The sequence below is a fragment of the Perognathus longimembris genome, chromosome 1 (genome assembly GCF_023159225.1).
Source record: "Perognathus longimembris pacificus isolate PPM17 chromosome 1, ASM2315922v1, whole genome shotgun sequence".
NCBI classification, from domain to species: Eukaryota; Metazoa; Chordata; class Mammalia; order Rodentia; family Heteromyidae; genus Perognathus; species Perognathus longimembris.
Window position 1 is genome coordinate 85,337,414 of NC_063161.1, and position 15,050 is coordinate 85,352,463.

The window sequence follows — 15,050 nt, forward strand, 5'->3', positions numbered from 1 at the left end:
AGCACTCTACCTCTTGAGCCACAGGGCCACTTCTGGCTTTTTCTATTTATGCAGTGCTGGGGAATCGAATCCATGGCTTTGGGCATGCTGGCAAGCACTCTACCACTAAGCCACATTCATAGACCCAAGAAGTTTATATTCAAAGGAAAAGCAAGAGCAAGGCTCTCCTTTGTTAAATACTATATTCTTAATAAAGAATATTTTTGGTTTTGTTGAGAACTGATAAGCCATCATCATAAATTCATCACAGACCAGTTCAGACATACTAGACAGGTATTTTATAGGCCAAAATTTGAGAGTTGGAATTAACACTATTTGTTATATTTAATATTACTTGATATATTACTAATCAGCTAATATTACTAACTGATTTTATGAAGCTCAAATTTTTAGGGTGCATATTCACAATTAAATTTTTAAATAATAGTGTCTACTTGGTTACACTTACTTTTAAATCATATACCTTAACCAAGTTCAGTATTAAATTACTAGATATCACTAAGCAAAGTAATCTTTCAAATATTTAGATTCAGCCTAAACATAGAATTTCTAAATTATCACATTCTGGCTTCATTTGAGTAAGTAATAAAGTAGTGCTACAAGGACAATTTCAAAAGCAGGGTTAATATATTTACAAACATACATAGATTAACCTATATGTGTATTTACACACACACACACACACACAAATATAGGCAAATTTTAATTCAGAGTAGTTTTCTTCTTAAATATTCCAAGTAATTTTAATAGGTAATATGTTAGCACAATATTCTTATCTGTAAAAGACAAGAAATCTCTAACTTACCGTTGCACACCATAAGGCCTCTCTAAAATGGGCTCTTTGAATGGAGGTGGAGTGTGACCAAAATAATCAGGATAGGCCACCTCTGAATATTCTGGGACAGACTTCGTATTTTTCACAATCTCAATATACAGGTCAGGGTCATGGAGCGTTGGTACATCAGGAACTTCAACTGATGGCTGTTCTACTGATGAGCTAGACTCAGTATCTTCATCATCTTCAGTTTCAACCACAGTACAGCAGAGCTTCCCTAAGTGTACTGTTCGTCCCTCAAAAAGAGCATTTCCACAGTTAACTACATGTGGGCATGCTTTTGTACATGTTAGGACACTAAGAGGGAGACTATAATCCTTCTTCACTCCTGCAGTCGAGCCCAGGGCTGTTTGAGAAGGAATATTCTGCAATGTGATTCGGTCCAAGGCCTTCACAATATCATTGTTTAAGCCATGGGCAGAAGAAGTTCTGTTTTGATCTCCCAGCTGCTGTAATAATGTTCTGTCATTTTCTTTAGCATTTTCCTTTGTGAGATCCATAAGGGTAGATTTTTTATCACCTTCCTCTCCTTTACAAGACACTTTCTCCTTCATTACAGCTCCCCTTTTCTTTGGATTCCCACATGCTTCTTCACCAGCTGTGGGAACAACAATAGGACCACATACTTTTCCCTCAAATACAAAGGGTTTCGGTTCTTTGGAGATTAAATCATAGTCCTGTAAAAGTGTAAAATAAGGAAAGTTTAATCTAATACCAGTATTAAAATACATTAACAAAATATCATTTTGTAAGCTACCTAAAAAATAATGCTTGGAATTTTAAAAAATGGATAAAACAGGCAATGTTTTACAATAAAAGACAAAATCACTAGTGATAAAAACTTCATAACACTTTTTTACTTTTTCTATTATAAAAGTAATGCCTCTATGTCACAGAAAGATGGAAAATATAGAAAAGTGTAAAGACATTAAAGTCTTCCAAAGTCCTGGTACAGAAAATAAACAATGAAATTATCATTATTTAATAAATATCACGAAGTATCCAATGCTGCCACACACAGAGAAGAGCATTCTATTCTAGGCCGCGAGGACTGCCAGGCCAGTGGCATCAGTGTGGAAGAATGCTTGCATGCCCAAAGATAGAATGTTTAGGCTGGATGGAACAGAATAAAGCAAGGCAAATTCCAAGTAGCCAAAGAAGGCCAAGTAATAGAGGTCTTTAGAGGCTATTATAAGAATTTTGATTTTGCTCTGCATGGGATTGAGAGCCAAGAGGATAAATACCGTAAGATACATTTTAAAAATACAGGGAGGAATGAAGGAAGGGAGGGAATACTATTCTACAGCAGCATTTTCTTGATCCATGAGTAAATGACTTCAGGGAACAGAAGGTACAATCCTACATACTTTAGGATGTTTAGCAATATATATGGGCCTCTACACATTAGATACCAGTAGCACAAGCCCATATACTGACTACCTATATCTGAAAAATAAGACTGTCCCCAGACATTTTTACATGTCCCCTGCCAGGCCAAATGGATTTGAAAACCACTACTTTGGTACTCCTCTGAGAACAGATTGGGGAAGGAAGAACAGGAGGAGAGACACTGTTGCAGTGATCCAAGTAACTTGATTAAGAGTGACTGAATTCTGAACATATTGCAGAACCTAATTTATATGCTGATAGACCACATATAGGGTAGAAAGCACAGAGAAGTTGCAGATGATGTTAAAGTGTTCCAAGAACAACTAGAATGCATGATTTTGAAATTTAATTCTGGACATGCAAAATGTAGGCTACTAACACAGAGACAGAGATTAAAGTACAATGCTAGATAAGACGGTAGAATTCAAAAAACAGTGTATGAAGACAATACATGGGGTCACAGCATACAGATATTATTCTAAGCATGTGACTAAAAATCATCAATGAAAAAAGTAAGCAGAAAAGACCAAAACTGAGCAATGATATACCTGAATATAAATGTTGATGGGATGCCAATAAACTAAAATATAAGATGTAGACAGAAATTGGTCTAGAAAGATAAAAAGCATCAAGGTGGCCAAATTAAAATTAGGATGCTAATCCTGGGGCTGGTGGCTCATACCTACTCCTACCTACTCACAAGACTGAGACCTAGAAGATCTAGGCAGTCCAGAAGACTTTGGAGGTGTGGCTCAAGTAGTACTTCCCTAATCATCAACAACAAAACCAAAGGAACAGAGTTCAAGCCCTAATACTGGCGTGCACGCGCGCACACATACACACATACACAAACACACACGAAAAAACAGGATGGCTGTTTATTCTCTTTACACTCTTCAAAGTATTTTTATATCCATATAGGATTCCACCAACCACACATAAATACTACTTTGTTAAATAATTCTATTACATTTAATTGGGGAGAGAATAGAATGTGAACTTATTTAAGAAGATAAAAAGCTGTACCCATTGAACCCATTAATAAAATTTTACTGATATAGAAAACGCTGCAAGACAAAGGTTTTGCTTCCTTAGAATGATCTCCTATGCACCAAAGTGGAATTACCATGTCAGATTTTATATGTTTTTTGTTTTCTCAACTTCAAGGTTATACAAGAGGGATTCAATTTAACATGTCTATTTTTCACTGTCCAGCATTTCTTCTTGGTAGTCATCTCTTTCCATTATTCACTCCCATCCTATCTTCTCCTTTTCTCCAGACTCATTTCACATTTTCTTTATCACATATACACACTGGGTATTCAGGTTATATTTCTTCCCTGTTTCATTTTTGTTCATTCATTCCTCCACCCACCAACCCAATTCCCCACCTTACTCACTCTCATTTTAGCTTCCTGAAACTATTAGTTGTTCAAAAGGCTTACTCCTTATACTTTCACTGCTGCATACACTAAATTCTATATCTAAGCATATGTCCCTCTGTGCTTTCATTGAAGCTTGTATTTGGTGTCCTATGATCCATACATCAAAGAAAACACCTTCCCTTTTTGTACCTGGGCCTGGCTTTAAAATATGGAATGCTCTCATTGTACATGTCATCCTCACGCAGGGACACAAATAATTTTCTCTGTATCATTCCAATTTTAGTATTTTTCCTGCTGAAGCAAGCACTCTACATTCAATTTTAAAGCCTAATATAAACTTTCCTGATGCACTCACAAAATTCTCAGATTAATGTATATTCACAGCAACTACATATGTGAAGATTCCAAATGCTGTCTTGCCAATATAGATTGCACATGGCTTTTAAAAAAAGAAACAAAAAACTTTTCTACAATATTTAAAGAATATTATTTACTATTATTCTAATTTACATTTCTTTAACTACTAAAAGAGCAAGTGATTTTCCATACTTTTGTTAATCGCTAGCAATTCTTCACAAGTAATTTGTTTGCAACATATCTCTTTTTTGTTGCGTAAATCCATGTAAATTTGAGATATACACACACACACACACACACACACACACACACACACCTTCTAGATAACTCATTTTTGCAAATGTTTTTCTGGATTTGCAATTTACCTTTTAATTTAGGTTAATTTAGTAAAAACTAAAGGTCTTTTTCTTTGGGACTGTCAAGTTTTCATCATATAAAAACAAAGGATTCAAAGATAATTCACATTAGACCCCATAAAATCCATACTGATAGTGGAAGCATGAAGAGAAAAGAAATAAGTAAATTTTCATAGAAACACCAGCTGGAGGAAATATGATGGGCTATGTACTATCCAGAAAAAAAATATTTACAATTGCTATATAAGATATTAAGATATTTTAAGTATGTCAATAAATATATTAAGAAAGCAAGGATAAAGGACAAATATTAAATGAAGAGATGTTTCCATGAAAATGAACATCAGGCATGAGTGTACTGATTTTATTACAATATCTATATCATTAGTCAAAGTGTCACTTAAGGTGTTTCTATTTGGGATGGCATATTTGAGCTCATATTTTTGTAGCTCTGATCGAGAATTCCAGGGTGTGATAATTTGGAGCTAAACTGAGTCTGATCATTGTAAATAAAGCAACTAAATTTGCTCTCTTTTACTTATTAGTTAAATAGAAACCAAGACACTTGGGAAATTATCAATATATCGGAAGCTGTGACATTTTTACATTATAAGGACTCTGACCCCTAATTTTACTCTCTGCTATTCATTTTCATATATAGTTTAACTAGTATTTGAAAAAAAAAAAAGGTTTTTAAAAAATCTTTTTTCTTTTTTTGCCAGTCCTGGGACTTGAACTCAGGTCTGAGCACTATCCCTGGCTTCTTTTTTGCTCAAGGCTAGTAGTACTCTACCACTTGAGTGAGCTACAGAGCCACTTCTGTCCTTTTTCTATATATGTGGTGCTAAGGAATCGAACCCAGGGCTTCATGTATGCAAGGCAAACACTCTACCACTAGGCCATATTCCCAGCCCAAAAAGGTTTTAATAATATAAAAAAAATCACAAAATATTCCATTTCTTTGTGTTTTATAATCTTCTATCCTATGCTATTTCTATGATAACTTTTTAAAAAAAGACTGAAGTTCACATTACAAAAATATTTGCCAAACCTGGTGACCCTGGGTATTTTCACCTCAAAGAAAATGAAGGAGACAAACCAAAACTATTGTAAGATAAAGCTAATCTAAGATAAACCCTACCAAAGATTGAACCCTCCAACATTCAGTCCTAGAAATTACCCTCCCACAAAACAATCAAGGATAAGGGAAAACAACTCTTTAAGCCTTAGGACTAAGATGGTGGAAAATGTTACTACTCACAAATTGGTACCAAAAGCCTGCTATCACATCACATGGATTTGCAAGCCTGAATTCACATTATCAAGGTGTTCCAAAAACCTTCAAGGAAGAATTTAACAGTGCCTGTCAAAAGCAACAACAACAAGACTAGAGTATCTACATAATTTTCGCAAACAAAATTATAAAGAAAATGTAGTTAATATTTCATACTTAAATCAGTAAATATGGTAGAAGAAAAAGAAGAGGGAGGAAGGGCAGGAGGGAGGGAAGAAGAGAGGGAGAGAGGAAGGGAGGGGAGAAGAGAGAGAGAAAGAGAGAGAAAAAAGAAGAGAAAGTGGGAGTAAGAAAGGTAATGCTTTAGACACAGTTGAGCATGGTGGCACATTATCTGCAACCCCAGCACTAAGGAAGCAGAGGCAAAGACAAGCCTGGGCTACAGTGGAGATTCTATCTCCAAACACAAGCAATCTACAAAGTTTAGTACATAGTGAATCCAAAAAAGAGAATGAGAGAACGGAGTTCAAACCCTAATAATGGTAACTGGCAAATTGCTCTGATGAAATAAACTAAATGTAGCATAAAGAAAGAGAAAGCAGTGCCAAAAAGAAGTTAGAAAGCATGGAAACATGAAAGGCCTCCAACCAATTAGAACTGCAAAAAAAAAAAAAAAAATCAGAAGAAAGGACAAGAGGCATTCCCAATTCTATAAGAAAACAACTTAAAGAATCCAAACACACCAATTCCAAACAGGAATTGAAAGAGGAAAATACACACACACACATATATATACAAACACAAACACAAACACACACACACACACACACACATCTTCATTTCTGGGAAACTGAAAAATACAAAGTCAAAATTTTATCTTAAAAGCCACCAAAGCATTTTTCTGATTAAGTGAAAACACATACGTATTTTCTATACAACTCAGCAATTTCACTCAGACGTATTTATCCCAAAACAAACGAAGACAGTATTTCCACTAGAGTTTTATATACAAATGTTAGTACCAATTTATGTTAGTACAAACTACAAATAAACTAATATTCAGCAACAAATGAATAAAGAAATAGTGGAATACCCACATTATGAACTACTAATTGATAAAAGAACCACTAACATGTAATACGGTGTAGGTAAATCTCAAATACATAAATTGAGTAAAAACAGTCTTACACTAAAGACTAATAGTATGATACCACTCATAAGAAATTCTAAAATAAGCAAAACTAACCACCAAGGACCAGTAGTTGGCTAAGAAGGAAATGAGCAGGATAAGAACTACAAATAATAGTGTGGGACGATGGAAAATAATTCTGTGTCTTGACTGGAGTGGTAGTAGTCAAAACAGATCTATAGAAATTTGTCAAAATCCATTAGGCTTAATTGTGTATAAATTCTATTTCAATAACACTGACTTTGTAAAGGTAGCTAGAGAGGGAAAAATAACTTTTAAGAATACAAAATAAAGATACTTTAAAGCTAAAGAAGAGATTGTAAGATATAGTATATGTACGACCACACATTTTTCAGACAAAAGAAAATAATTCCAGATAAAAGTTGTAGTAAGCAAATATAAAAATTTGTAAAGTGTTAAAAATAGGAAGGAGTATGCTGTAAACAAATAACTAAATTTAATACAGTGAATCTAATAGATATGGTTGTTTTTAAGTTTTTCTTCTGGAAACAGAAAAACTGGTTTGAGAAATGATCACAGTTCAAGAATTGTGCTGCCACTCATCATACAATGAAAGAGGAAAGAATGTCATTAACAGAATGTAAAGACTAACTAGAATTTCTGCATATACATCAATATTCAAATTTAGGCTTCAAGTATATTCAACAAGGTTTGATTGAAATAAAACAGAACAACACTGCAGAGCTTCTCAGGGGTGAAGTAAGAAAAAAATAGTCCAAATGAAGGCACAAGAAAAAAATGAAATACATAATCTCATAATATAAACCCAAAATATTAAAATTACATGTAAATGATCTAAATGTTCCATTGAAGGAGAAAAGTCAGACTTAATTTTAAAAATTCAACTATATGCTCTATAAAATATACAGAACTAATGAGAATTGAAAAGTATGAAAATTTTGAAAGATACCCAGCAGCCAGGTATGGGTGGCAACTCTACTGATAGCTACTCAGAAGGCTAAGATCTGAGGATTTCTGTTCAAAAGGCAAGGGCAGGAAAGTCCATGAGAGTCTTACCTACAATTAACCACCCAAAATCCAGAAGTAGAGCAGTGGCTCAGTGGGGGAGCAACAAAAAGGCTCAGGGACAGTGCTCAGGCCCTTAGTTGAAGCCTCAAGACTAGCTCCCACACACCCCAAAAAAGGAAAAAGGCAAATAAGTAAAATTAACATAACTAGGGCTGGGAATATGGCCTAGTGGTAGAGTGCTTGCCTCGTATAAATGAAGCCCTGGGTTCGATTCCCCATTACCACATATATAGAAAACAGCCAGAAGTGGCCCTGTGGCTCAAGTGGCAGAGTGCTAGCCTTGAGCAAAAAGAAGATGGGGACAGTGCACAGGCCCTGAGTCCAAGACCCAGGACTGGCAAATAAATAAATAAACAAAATTAACATAACTAAATGTTTTTGTTTCAAATGCATTTGTCTTCAAGAGTTAGATATAAACATACTAACTTCATAATTTATCATTCCAAAAGGAAGTAAGCTCAATTTACATTTATACAAAATAAATAGGCCTTGGCAAGATATATAACTAAACTAAAATTAGCAGACCTTGAAAAGAAATATGTCACAATCACACACAAAGCCTCAACATATTTCTTTGTAATTGAGAAAACAAGTAGAAATCCATAGACATAAAAAATTTCTGAGTACAAATATCTTGTCCAAATAAATTTATACAAATAACAACTGTAGAATTCTAAACACTTCAAGAATAGTAACCAATTTAATACTATTCAAAGTGATTAAAAAAAACAAGATGCAAAACATTATAATGACAGAGTATATCATGTCCTCTTATTACAATGTGCTTGTACCACAATATCTTACTATAAAGTGAAAGGTAATGAAACTAAAAGGTAATGAAAATACTAACCTCAAAAGTGCTCTAATTTACTAAAACAGTAATTATGGTATATATACATAATGGAATTCTACTCATTCATTAGAAAAAATGATATTGTACCATTTGTAAAGAAATGGAAAGAACTGGAAAAAATCACATTAAGTAAAGAAAGTCAGGCCCAGTGAGACAAGGTATGCATGGTTTCCCTTATATGTAGAAGCTAGATTTAGCTTATAAACTTACAAGTAAATACACTGGGTGCTATGCAAATGTATACAAATGTATTAGCTGAAAGGTGATAGATTCAAATGAGAATTCAATAGTGCAAGTCCTTAGAAAGGCAAAATCAAAGTTCAGAAAAATAAAGCATCAGGAAGCAGGTGCTCCAAAGGGGTGGGCTGGGGTCAAGGGGAAAGAGGCAGACAAAGGAGGAGACAGTGGGGAAAATGAACTTAAGAATCCAATGTATTACCTACAAAGGAATGAATGCATGGGGGGGATGGGTGTCGAAACGGTAACATTAATCAACTTATATTGTATTCATAAACTGCTTTGTTAAATAGTAACACCTTTGTACAAATACAATAAAATAACAAAAAAAAACACTAAAGGTAAATTTATAACAAACATAGAAATGCGTAATAAAAGGGGGGGAAGCTGAACGTTATCGGATATTTACATTAATAAAATACAAAAAGAACAAAAAGAAAAGGACAAGAAACAAAATTTGGCACTTTATACATATTATTTAAAAATAAACCATATTCTAAAAAACAATAAGAAGAAGAAAAAAATTATGCTAGTTGCTGAGTCATGCTTGTAATCCTACTCAGGAGGCTAAGATCTGGAAGATCATAGGTCAAGGGAGCCCATACAAAAAAGTTTGCTAGACTCCATTTCCAAAATAGCCAGCCAGAATCAGTGCAGAAGGTGTGGCTCAAGTAATAGTATAGCCAACTATCAAGTATACAAGTGTGAGACATTAAATTCAAACCCTAATTTTAAAAGGTGAATATGCTAAAGGTGATTATAGAAACTAGTTAGCACAAAGGAAGATAATTATCTGTACAACTTATTTGGCTCTTTAAATTTTTTCCACAAATAACTTTTATAAAATTTTAAATCCATAGCTGGGTACCAGTAGCTCATGCCTATAATCCTAGCTACTCTAGCAACTGACATCTGAGGATTGAGGTTCCAAGCCAGCCAGTGCTGCAAAGTCCCCATGACACTCTTATCTTCAATTAACCACTCAAAAACCACAAGTGCCAGAGCTGGAATATGGCCTAGTGGCAAGAGTGCTTGCCTCTTATACATGAAGCCCTGAGTTCAATTCCCCAGCACCACATATATAGAAAACGGCCAGAAGTGGCGCTGTGGGTGAAGTGGTAGAGTGCTAGCCTTGAGCAAAAAGAAGCCAGGGACAGTGCACAGGCCCTGAGTCCAAGCCCAGGACTGGCAAAAAAAAAAAAAAAAAAAAAAAAAAACAGACCTGCCACTGTAGATCAAAATGGCAGAACACTAGCAATTCAAGAGCAGCACCTAGGCCCTGAGTTCAAGCCCCATGATGAACAACAAAAAGGAAAAAGAAAAAGAGGAAGAAATTAAATCCAAATTAAAACAAGGGGAAAAGCAAAGAAAAATAACGAAACTCCATATGGTAACTGTCCTCATGTTACCACAACACATGTGGGGGGTTGGGGGTGGTAAAAGCTGTGGAGAAAAAACGTTTGTTTCTTCTAATATTGTACCTTTGAGAAACAAGAGCAAATAACTACAGTTGTCACTATGAATAAATAATCATAGCTTTAAAAGTCATGATAAGATGCTCTAAAAGCCTATTGATAATCACTCAAAGAATATTGTATGTTGCTTTCAAATGAGATTCATTTTATCTCTATTTGGCCACTGACTACTACTGCCTTAAACATCTGGAAACAAAGTACAGGATGCAAACACTTCCACTTATGTTAAACTTCAATAATTATGAAAGCAATGGGCAAATCTGAGTAGGAAAAGATGTAACTGAAATGAACGGTACAATGATGGCTGAATGAAGTCCTTTCAAACACTTCCTATCTTGAGTCAATTCATCTTTCTAACCCACAATAGAACATCACTTAAATATTTCTACCTATTATTCAAGCATATACTTCAAAAACAGACTGAAGTATACAGGAGCATGAATTCTTCTCAAACTTAAAAATGGGAAAGATAATCAAATATCAGCACAACTAAATTAGAAATGAGTCCAATTATACAACAAAGACAATCTGTTTTCTTTAACACATACTACAGAAATATTCTATAAAACTTAGTAATAAAATACACAATGCATTAACAAATGTGGGCTACCTGAAATAGTTACTTGAAGTAGCTTCTTTGACTTAAACAATGAGTAACTCAGAACCTTTAAAAGGCTCTTACATTCAAAGAAATCTATGTTTACAATCCAACTCAGGCCACACCTAGTCAGCCTGAAAGTAAGAAAATGCTCAAAAACAGCCAATCTATAGAAAAAGTTAGCTCCTCATAATATTAGGACACCATGTAGGAAACCACTAAGCTTAGCCCTATTCTGGATAAGACACTATATGCCCAGGACATAGGAAATCTAAAGATTCTACTTATGATCTAAAGAAAAGGTAACTTGTAAACACCAAATAAATAAATACATATACATATATTCTCATATGTGCATAATTACATATGACATGCAATAGTCAATACTCTGCCCCAACCTCCAGTCAGCTTCACTGATCTTTTTTTTTGGCCAGTCCTGGGCCTTGGACTCAGGGCCTGAGCACTGTCCCTGGCTTCTTCCCGCTCAAGGCTAGCACTCTGCCACTTGAGCCACAGCGCCGCTTCTGGCCGTTTTCTGTATATGTGGTGCTGGGGAATCGAACCTAGGGCCTCATGTATCCGAGGCAGGCACTCTTGCCACTAGGCTATATCCCCAGCCCCTAGCTTCACTGATCTTAATGATTAACCTTGATGTGTTACTGAGAATGAGTATTATCCTCAACAGTCACTTTAAAGTAGTTGAATAGAGACTTATGTTGAGGTTTGGTGCATTCTGATCCCATTTTGTATTCGTGATAAACAAAAATGTAATAGGAAAAACCCTTAGAATAATCAGTATTTTAACTTTATTCATAAAGGCTGGGACTTCAAAGTATCAATAGAGGATGCTGAAAATTCATTTTACTTTTACTTTGGTCAGATGACTGTGATGATTTCTTAATTTCTATATTCGAAATCTTTTGAATTAAATATATAATTAAAGCCTAACATTAAAAAATAGTGTAATTCAGCAATATAATTCAAGAATAAAGTTTTATTTTCTAGATAAAATAGTTTATTGTATCAATTTTTTTGGGGGGGGGGCAGTCCTGGGGCTTGAACTCAGGGCCTGAGCACTGTCCCTGGCTTCTTTTTGCTCAAGGCTAGCACTCTGCCACTTGAGCCACAGCACCACTTCTGACCGTTTTCTGTATATGTGGTGCTGGGGAATTGAACCCAGGGCTTCATGTATACAAGGCGAGCACTCTTGCCACTAGGCCATATCCCCAGCCCTATTGTATCAAATTTAAATGTTACTTTATCAAATTTAAATGTTACTTTATAATGGTAAATTCCTTTAAGAGAATATTTAAATTATGTTGCATACTTATATAGAGGCGAGCACTCTTGCCACTAGGCCATATCCCCAGCCCTATTGTATCAAATTTAAATGTTACTTTATAATGGTAAATTCCTTTAAGAGAATATTTAAACTATGTTGCATACTTCCTACCCCCTCCAAGACATCAAAACATTGTAATCATGTATTAATTATGTAAATTTTTACTTATTAAACATTGTGCCTTACTTTATTAAGTTCTGTTGAAATCCAGCTCTATATTTCAGGAAAATAACAGTATTTTATTCTTAATGAATAAGAATTTACTCAAAAAATCTAAAATCCTCATATTTGCATTTGCCTATTATATCATTGCTTATCTGTTTATTGAACTTACTCAATACATCAATCCATAAAAAAAAAAAAACTCTGCCCAAACCCCTTGCCTAGATTTGTCATCAATGGAGTTTTATCTTCAGATAGGTCTTAGGTGAACACAAGTGAAAAACAGCAGCCAGAGTCACCTGTGGTTCTCACACCTATAATCCTAGCTTCTTTTGAGGTAGAGATCTAGAGTAGTAAAGTTGATAAGCACCATCTGAACAGAAAATCTGGCCACAGTGGTTCAAGTTTGTCATCTCAGCTACATAGGAAGCATAAGTAGGAAGATTTGAATTCAGGCTAGCCTGAGCATAAATGTGAGAACTTTATGTCACACACACACAAAAAAAAACTCAAGTAAAAAGGGGATGCTGAATTCAAGTCTCACTATCAAGGGGGAAAAAAGCAGCCAAGTAATTCCTACAAGGTTGAATGGCTTTCTCAAATGCCTCTTTCTGTTCTTTTAATCTGTACTTCCTTCCTTCCTCTCTTCCTTCCTTCCTTCCTTTTTTTTTTTTTCCTGACAACTATCACTCCCCTAAGTTCCCTCTATGGTTCCTAGTTCCAAAGTAACTCCCAACAAATTCAAATCTCTAGGGAATACCAACATATAGGAACAGGGGGAAAAGGACACTTCATCTTCTCCTGGATCCAAGACTCATTCCCATTGAGAAATCTAAAATATTATAGCTTTATAACTATGACATGCAACCCCTAACCAGACAGGGTTTGTATATTCCTCAAGCATAACTTCACATGAAAGTCTTTTTTCTTTAAGCAAGTAGAATGGAACCTGGGGAGCAAGAAAGTTTGCAGCAAAACTCTAATCGAAACTCTGACATTACCTAGTTCAAGCACACACTTTAAGATACTGAGTAGTTCCAATTACCAAAGGATCCACCACAAATAAGCAACAGAGAATAAAAAATCAAATCTAATTGCCAAAAATTCAGTCAACTGTCTGCAGTCAACTGTCTCAGTAATAAATGAAAATAAGAAATGCTAATAAGTCACCTTTCTGATGAATCAATTTCGATAGATTTAGAAGACTTCAAACTGTCAACCTCCCGTTTTCAACTTAGATTTAGAAGACTTCAAACTACCATCCTTCCATTTTTTTCCTGTTGGTATATATAGCAAACTATAGCAAGGGAGGGTTAACCACACACATACTTGTCAAGGGCTAGTATTTACCAACCCTTAATCGAAAGACAATTAACAAAAGAAAAGATTGTATCAACATTTAATAGCATCATTGCAAAGAATATAAAACAGAATAAAAAAATTCCACCAGGTTGAAGTGATAAACCAAAAGAGACAAGGAACTTTAAAAGCTACTTCCATCTTCCCTCAATTTACAAATAAGCAATTTGCAGCTTAGAATATTGACAAAATTATCCAATGTTACTCAGAAAGGCAACAGTAGTTTCATGTTTTTATTAGTAAGAAAGTGATTATTGCTCTATTGAAAAATAAAAGAACTTTTCAGCAAAATCCATACATATAAAAAGTTAAAATTTTCTATAGTTATACCTGAAAATCATCAGTAAGTTCAGGGAAAAGGTGTTCATACATTTTTAGTTCTTCTATTGTTCTCCCTGGCACTTGCTGAGGTTTTAATTTGTTAATATCTGTTTCAATATCATCATTCTGAAATAAAAACAGCACACCATTAGTTTTTTAAAAAACACAAAAATTAGAGAATATATTTTTATTTTAAATGTGCCAAAATATTAATTACACAAGATAAAAGAATAACCACTAAACACAGGTTGCATTAATTGTAGCAAAAAAATCCAACTGTGTTTTTATTCTTTTTGGTGCTAATGTTGTTGGCTTTAATTTTATTTTCATTACAGGTTTTGTCTTTGTTTTTTTTGTCAGTCATGGGGCTCGAACTCAGGGACTGGGACTTGTCCCTGAGTGCTCTTGCTCAAAGCTAGCATTCTACTACTTTGAGACAGAGCACCACTTCTGGTTTTCTGGTGATTAATTGGAGTTAAGAGTCTCAGACTTTCCTGCCCAGACTGGCTTTGAACAGTGATCTGCAGATCTCAGCCTCTGAGTAGGATGATAGGCATGAGCCACCAGCACCTGGCTCATTATGGTTTTTTAACATAGTAGTGTATTTGATCTACTTGAGACAAACAGCTTGTGTCAAGATTAACTCTTTGTATGTTTTATCAATCTTCACATCTTCATGTTACACATATTAAAAGGCAATAAAGCTTAAGAATACTTATTGTTTGCAACAATAAAAGTAGAACAAGAAAATCTGTTTAGGGATGTTGTTTTTTAGGAATGGAGCAAGAATTATGATAAAAGAAATGAAACTAATTGGAATACTGTGTAAACAAGTGTGCAAATATAACAATGAAATCCCCTCCTAAATAGTTAATATACAATTATTTGAAATAAAAAAGATATGTACC

General features: G+C 34.6%; 1 protein-coding gene and 1 pseudogene across 5 annotated transcripts in view; both read right to left on the minus strand.

Moving 5' to 3' along the window:
• Agtpbp1 (ATP/GTP binding carboxypeptidase 1) overlaps positions 1-15,050 on the minus strand; it is a 176,994-nt gene that overhangs the window by 75,182 nt on the left and 86,762 nt on the right. For all 5 annotated transcript variants that reach the window (XM_048331509.1, XM_048331495.1, XM_048331502.1 and 2 more), the window contains 2 exons: positions 14,152-14,268; positions 806-1,512 (listed from right to left, as the gene is read on the minus strand). In XM_048331509.1, coding sequence (XP_048187466.1) covers positions 806-1,512; positions 14,152-14,268 — 824 coding nt within the window. The remainder of the gene's footprint in view (positions 1-805; positions 1,513-14,151; positions 14,269-15,050) is intronic.
• On the minus strand, positions 3,812-3,912 carry LOC125341297 (annotated as a pseudogene).